The following is a 6,494-nucleotide window of genomic DNA, read 5'->3' as shown; positions in this document are numbered from 1 at the left end:
CTGTTGTATGAAGGGGGGAGCTGGGTGGTGGTTGGGAATTAGCAGATGGGCAGAATGGGTGGTGGGGGGACTTACAATCATGTGCTGTCATACTGCAAAAAAAACCTCCATGTCTTTGTGTGTTTTGCAGCTTGCTCCTGAGACGAAGGCTGTAATTCACTGGATTATGGACATCCCATTTGTGCTGTCAGCCAACCTCCATGGAGGAGATGTGGTGGCCAATTACCCATATGATGAAACTCGAAGTGGTATGAGAAAGAACTCTCATCTACGCACACACATTGTGACCCCGAGCTCAAAGCTTCCACCATGAAGGTTGTTTGTATAGAGGCCTAAAGTGCTTAAGTTCTTTACAACCCCCACAAAAAAATCCAGCTTAGTCTGAGCAGCTGCCAAAACACAAAAACACACTCTGGTCTAGTCTAACTTGAGATCATATGTAGTAAAGGCTGGTAGGTAGATAGGAAATGGTTTCTATATTATTGCCATTAATGTTTATCTCACTATAAGAAACAGTCACAGGGAAAAAATAGCAAATCATTTAGCTAGAAGCTGAAAAAAGATGGTCTTTCTAGGCATGTCAGACCAAGTTAGATTCCTCAGTAGGAATCTTAAAATAATTTAAAATGTTTAAACAGTGTACATGAGTGCTTTTTAGAAATCTGTGTTTAAAATGCTCATGAAAGGTTTAAGAATATCTCTTTACCTCAACTCTCTATTAAAAGACATACAAATCACCCAAAGTACCTAATATTAGCCCAAATATGTCATAAAGCAAGTACGCTATCACTATGTTAGCCAAAAACATATACTGAGAGAATTTAGTTAGAATTTGGCTAGTATGTATAGTATATATACTGTAAAATTATGTATACTTGTTTTAGAGAAGTTCATGGTTATTAATATTTCACAAATATATCACAAATATCTGAGAGCGTAGCTAGCATAACTAGCTTAGCTACATTTTTCTTTAGAGTCTGTAACACTCTTTCAGACTTTTTCCCTACAAGATTTAGCAGCATAAACACACAAATGTGGCCTTCCAAAGTGTTTCCTTTCCAAGCTCCACAAAGCAGCACCTGTTTAACAGTCATGTTTATGAGCCTCAGTAAAAAAATAAACACAGTTGTTAAACGCGAGAGGCAGAACGGAAAGACCTACTTTAACTAATAACTATTTTTGGAGGGAGGACTGAAATAAGTAGCAGATGAAGCAGCAGGTGGATGTTTGGTGGATGGAGATGTTTGAGCGCAGATTATTTCTCTTTATCACTTATCTATCTCTCCATCTCTTTTTGCTTCTCAGGGTCAACTCACGAGTACAGCGCCAGCCCAGACGACGTAGTGTTTAAGAGCTTGGCGAAGGCATACTCCAGCTTTAACCCGGTGATGTCGGACCCTAATCGAGCACCGTGCCGCAAAAATGATGACGACTCCAGTTTCAAAGAGGGCATCACCAATGGAGGGGCCTGGTACAGTGTGCCTGGAGGTAGACAACTACACATCATTATGGGTGACACTGAGACCAATCCCACACACTCATCAGACTCTGAGACCAATCCCACCCACTCCATCAGACACTGAAACCAATCCCACCCACTCCATCAGACACTGAGACCAATCCCACCCACTCCATCAGACACTGAGACCAATCCCACCCACTCCATCAGACACTGAGACCAATCCCACCCACTCCATCAGACACTGAGACCAATCCCACCCACTCCATCAGACACTGAGACCAATCTCACCCACTCCATCATACACTGAGACCAATCCGACCCACTCCATCATACACTGAGACCAATCCCACCCACTCCATCATACACTATGACCAATCCCACCCACTTCAACATACACTGAGACCAATCCCACCCAGTACATCCTATACAATTGTGTGCATCCAACTTTTTGGTAATGGTTTTGGAAAGAACCACATATGGCTGGAACATTCTGATGTCCCAATACATCTCAAATGACTCAAATACATTACAGAATTATTCTTCAGATAAAGTAGCTACACTACAATCTAAGGCATGTGTGCAAACCACACCGAAGCTCCTTAGTCAACCTAAAGATAACCAGCAGCGAGTGGTTTGTTTTATTGTGCAATTGTGTGATTTCCACAAAACATCCTATGACCTTTCTTTTCCTCTTTTCTTCAGGCATGCAGGACTTTAACTACCTAAGCAGCAACTGTTTTGAGATCACACTGGAGTTGAGCTGTGACAAGTTTCCGTTGGAGAACATGCTCAAAATGTACTGGGACCAGAACCGCAACTCCCTCGTCAACTACATCTCGCAGGTGTGTGCTTGTGTTTGTATGTGCTGATTCACATATCTGTCCGTGTCTTCAAAGACATTAATGCTCTAAGCAGGTAAAGTTCTAACTGCTTTATATAAAACATCTGCTCAGACGAGGCGCTGCAACACCGCGGGCCTATAAACATGTGAAAAACCAAATGACGGAGAGCAGGACAAGGAGGTGCTTCTGCATTCATCTGTTTCAGAAAACTCGCCCTCTTGCTATAGCCATTAAGGAAGGAATCTGTTAACAGCAAGCATCAGCTCATGTGTACTAGAATCGCTGACTGTACTTTTTCAATAATCCTCTATATTTTACAGCTGTTCTATTTTTTTCCTTGTTCTTCCCAAGGTCCATCGTGGAGTGAAGGGTTTTGTGCATGATCTTCAGGGAAATCCCATCTCCAACGCCTCTATTTCTGTGGAGGGCATTGACCATGATATTACCTCAGGTAAACAACACGAATAAATGAACAAATTATTTAATGACACTGAAAATATCGAAGCAGCGACTAAAATGGCAACGTATGAACATGATGCCAATACTGACATCTAGTGGCAACATGGCATAGTGCATAGTAAAACCTTCAGAGAGTTATTAGATCATTTCTGAGATGAGAAAAAATATGACACTAATATAATCCAGATTTATAAAAACATACAGTGTACAATTGTAGTAATTTTATATATTTTTTATGGTCTGCAAATTAAAATATTAAGGCCATATTTAATATTTCTCAATATCTCAGTATCTTGAATGAAATCATTATAGAGTGACAAATGGAGATGATTCACAATATTACACATTACTGCGTATTGGATTGATGCATAATGACATTTATTTACTTATTCTTCCAAATAATGAACTATATTTTGTGTATTAAGTATGAAGTTAGTACAGAAAGTACACATATATTTCTCGAGATGTTTAGTTTATTGACTCCAAAAAATAATATATAAATAAATTTATAACACACCTGATGCCATGAGTGCCGTTATTGCTTTTATAATTGCTACATATTATTGTAATTGACACTTTTTACAATCTTATTCACTCCTCTATATTTTGTAGCTAAGGACGGTGATTATTGGCGCTTACTAGCTCCTGGTAACTACAAAGTGTCAGCTTCAGCTCCTGGATATCTTACCGTGACCAAGAAAGTGGCTGTTCCACACAGCCCTGCTGTTCGGGTAAACACACACACACACACACACACACACACATCCGCATAAAACGGTTCTGAGGTCTGCCTTCCAGTTCAATACACGTGTGTGTATATTTTAGTCACATACAGTGTATTACACATTTATCAAACACATCAGTGAATGCAATGTGTTCTTATAATGCAGTGCTGGAACTATTATGATTGTGCAAGTATGGGGAAATAAGATGTTTATAAACCGTATAGCAATAAAATAATAGCACGTGTGAGAGTCGCTACACAAAGTCTCCTTCAGCACATCCCAAAGATTTTCAATGGGGTTAAGGTCTGGACTCTGTGGCGGCCAAGACGTGTGAAAATGATGTCTCGTGCTCCCTGGACCGCTCTTTCACAATTTGAGCCTGATGAATCCTGGCATTGTCATCTTGGAATATACTTGTGCCATCAGAGAAGGAAAAATCCATTGATGGAATCACCTGGTCATTCAGTATATTCAGTAAGTCAGCTGACCTCATCTGGGCACATGGGCTGAACCGAGACCTGACTAACAGCAGCGACCCCAGATCATATCACTGGCTTGTAGGCATTAGGCATGATGTGTGCATCAGTTCACCCGCCTCTCTTCTTACCCTGATGTGCTCATCACTCTGAAGCAGGGTAAATCTGGACTCATCAGACCACATGACCTTCTTTAATTGCTCCAGTTTCCAATCTTTATGCTCCCTAGGAAATTGAAGCTCTTTTTTCCGATTAGCCTCACTGATAAGTGGTTTTCTTAAGGCTACACAGCTGTTTATTCCCAATCCCATGAGTTCCCTTCGCATTGTGCGTGTGGAAATGCTCTTATTTTCACTACTAAACAAACATAATCGTGAGTTTTACTGTTGTTGTTTTACGATTTGATTTCACCAAACGCGATCGCCGATCAGGATCATTCAAGATTTTTTTCCCACCACATTTCTTCCTCGTAGATAATGATTCCCTGCTGCCCTTCCAGTTTTTAATAACGCTTAGGACAGTTCATCCAATTTCAGTAGTTTCAGCGATTTGTCTAAGTAATGATGATTGTGGGAAAGGTTGTTTATTGCTGCTTTAATATGTAAAGTTCCAGCAGGACGTAACTATAAAGAGATCAAACATACATTACATTATAAGGATGTGTTGTTCTAAGGGAATTGTAGTTCTGAGTGTGTGTATGCATGTGTTTCTGTGTCGCAGCTTGATTTCGAGTTGGAGTCCTTGGAGGAACGGAAGGAAGAAGAGAAAGAGGAGCTTATGGATTGGTGGAAGATGATGTCAGAGACCCTGAACTTCTAAATTGTGATTCCGAATCAGTCGCCGATTGGGTGTAACATATTTACTCGATGTTGTATGTGTGATTTACATCATTTACATTATAGTAGCTATTTTTTTTTGTTTGGGGCGCTACATGTGGACTGAACTTTGGTTCTTCTGTAGAAGGATGTGAATCAATAAAGCAGGAAGATGAAAACTGGTGTTTAGTTCCTAAAGGTACCAAAGGTCCTAATGTTGTGCTCTGCCATTCATGTATTGATGGTTTCTTTTCTGCACATATTGATGGGCATTTAGCTTATAGGTGTTGTTTGCAATAATATGTTCATCGTCAGCTGCCTGTGTGTGTGTGTGTGTGTGTGTGTGTGTGTATGTGTGTTCCCAGGTGCATATACACACACAGGAAGTAAATACTGTAAATGGTGTACTCTATTTTTCCTTTTAAACATTGTTCTTGTGAGCTACTTTCTATCACCAACCAACCAGGAAGCACTGTGTTGTGAATGAATGTATGTATCAGATATAAATTATATTTCATCACTTATAGATTATGATGATTAATTAAGACTCTACGCCAACGGAGAGACGACTCAACATATTCTATTTATGCTTTTTCATCTCTTCTTTCGAAACGGTCATATTGTGAATGTTTTTTTTTTCTCGTTGTTGTTGATGTTGTTGCTATTTTAAAAGGAGTTGCATCATGTATGTAAAATGAATTTTAAAGAATGCTCGAGAGGTCCTACATGAGCTCTTTTTATTATTAGATCTATATAAGATATCATTCTATTAGAGCTTTAAACTGGTAACGGATAGATGTATATTCGTAACTGAAGGTACACTTTTAATGAATTTTAGCGTTAAGACACGATGGCACAAATGTGACTGCTTTTGTAGACGAAACCAAACTGCACAAGTGATGACATGGATAACGATAATCTGTCTTTATTTAATAAACGCTGTAACTCTGTGTTCGATCTTTTTTTCTCTGTGGGATATAATTAAAAGCAAGACGTACATTTTTCTGGAGTAAAACGGAGCTCGGAGGTAAATATGTTGGACTTCTGATCAGAAGGTCGTGAGTTCAAATCCCAACACCACCAAGCTGCCACTGCTGGGCCCTTGAGCAAGGCCCTTAATGCTCAACTGCTCAGTTGTATGAATGAAATGATTATAATTCGCTTTAAATACGTGCATCTGCCAAATGTCATAAATGTAAATGAGTAGAAAGAATTCGGTTGAAATTCCTAACCTCAGTCCTACGCTATGCCTTCTTGTTGTTTATCTAACACTGTGTTGCAGCACCGCACACACACACACACACACACATTTCACACACTCTAAAACACAAGATATGTCAATCAACTGCACCCACTACCGTCAGTTTATTTGTAAACACGCCCCGATGCTAAATATCCGGATTAAAACCCAAAGGTCTGTTTCACTTTTCTTGTATATGAATGTACTGCTGATTGGAATGAATACAACAACAAAACATTAAACTTCCCTTTTAGTCACCAGTCTTTTCTTTCTCTCTTTTCTCCTTTTTTCTACCACAGTTTTTCTCCACAATGTGTTGGATACTCGATTATGATTGGCCAGGAGGTGCTTGATTTTGTCTATGTTTAGAAGTTTTTATGCATCTTTTCTCTAGAAACAACGTACACATGTGGAGGGAAGAGCTGTAGACAGCTGCTGTAACACAAGTGATAAAGGGAATCCGTTTCATGGACGT

The 6,494-nt window shown here is 39.6% G+C and overlaps 1 protein-coding gene across 1 annotated transcript in view; it reads left to right on the top strand.

The window, feature by feature from the left end:
* cpe (carboxypeptidase E) overlaps window positions 1-5,729 on the top strand; it is a 14,780-nt gene extending 9,051 nt beyond the window's left edge. Inside the window, exons 4-9 of the mRNA XM_046842871.1 lie at window positions 131-248; window positions 1,306-1,488; window positions 2,165-2,304; window positions 2,656-2,755; window positions 3,376-3,494; window positions 4,685-5,729. Of these exons, the coding sequence (XP_046698827.1) occupies window positions 131-248; window positions 1,306-1,488; window positions 2,165-2,304; window positions 2,656-2,755; window positions 3,376-3,494; window positions 4,685-4,783 (759 nt within the window). The 3' untranslated portion in view covers window positions 4,784-5,729. The remainder of the gene's footprint in view (window positions 1-130; window positions 249-1,305; window positions 1,489-2,164; window positions 2,305-2,655; window positions 2,756-3,375; window positions 3,495-4,684) is intronic.
* The last annotated feature ends 765 nt before the right edge of the window (window positions 5,730-6,494 follow it).

Source organism: Silurus meridionalis, chromosome 28 (assembly GCF_014805685.1).
Source record: "Silurus meridionalis isolate SWU-2019-XX chromosome 28, ASM1480568v1, whole genome shotgun sequence".
NCBI classification, from domain to species: Eukaryota; Metazoa; Chordata; class Actinopteri; order Siluriformes; family Siluridae; genus Silurus; species Silurus meridionalis.
The sequence above is the reverse complement of the archived record's forward strand: the minus strand, read 5'-3'. Positions and strand labels throughout refer to the sequence as shown.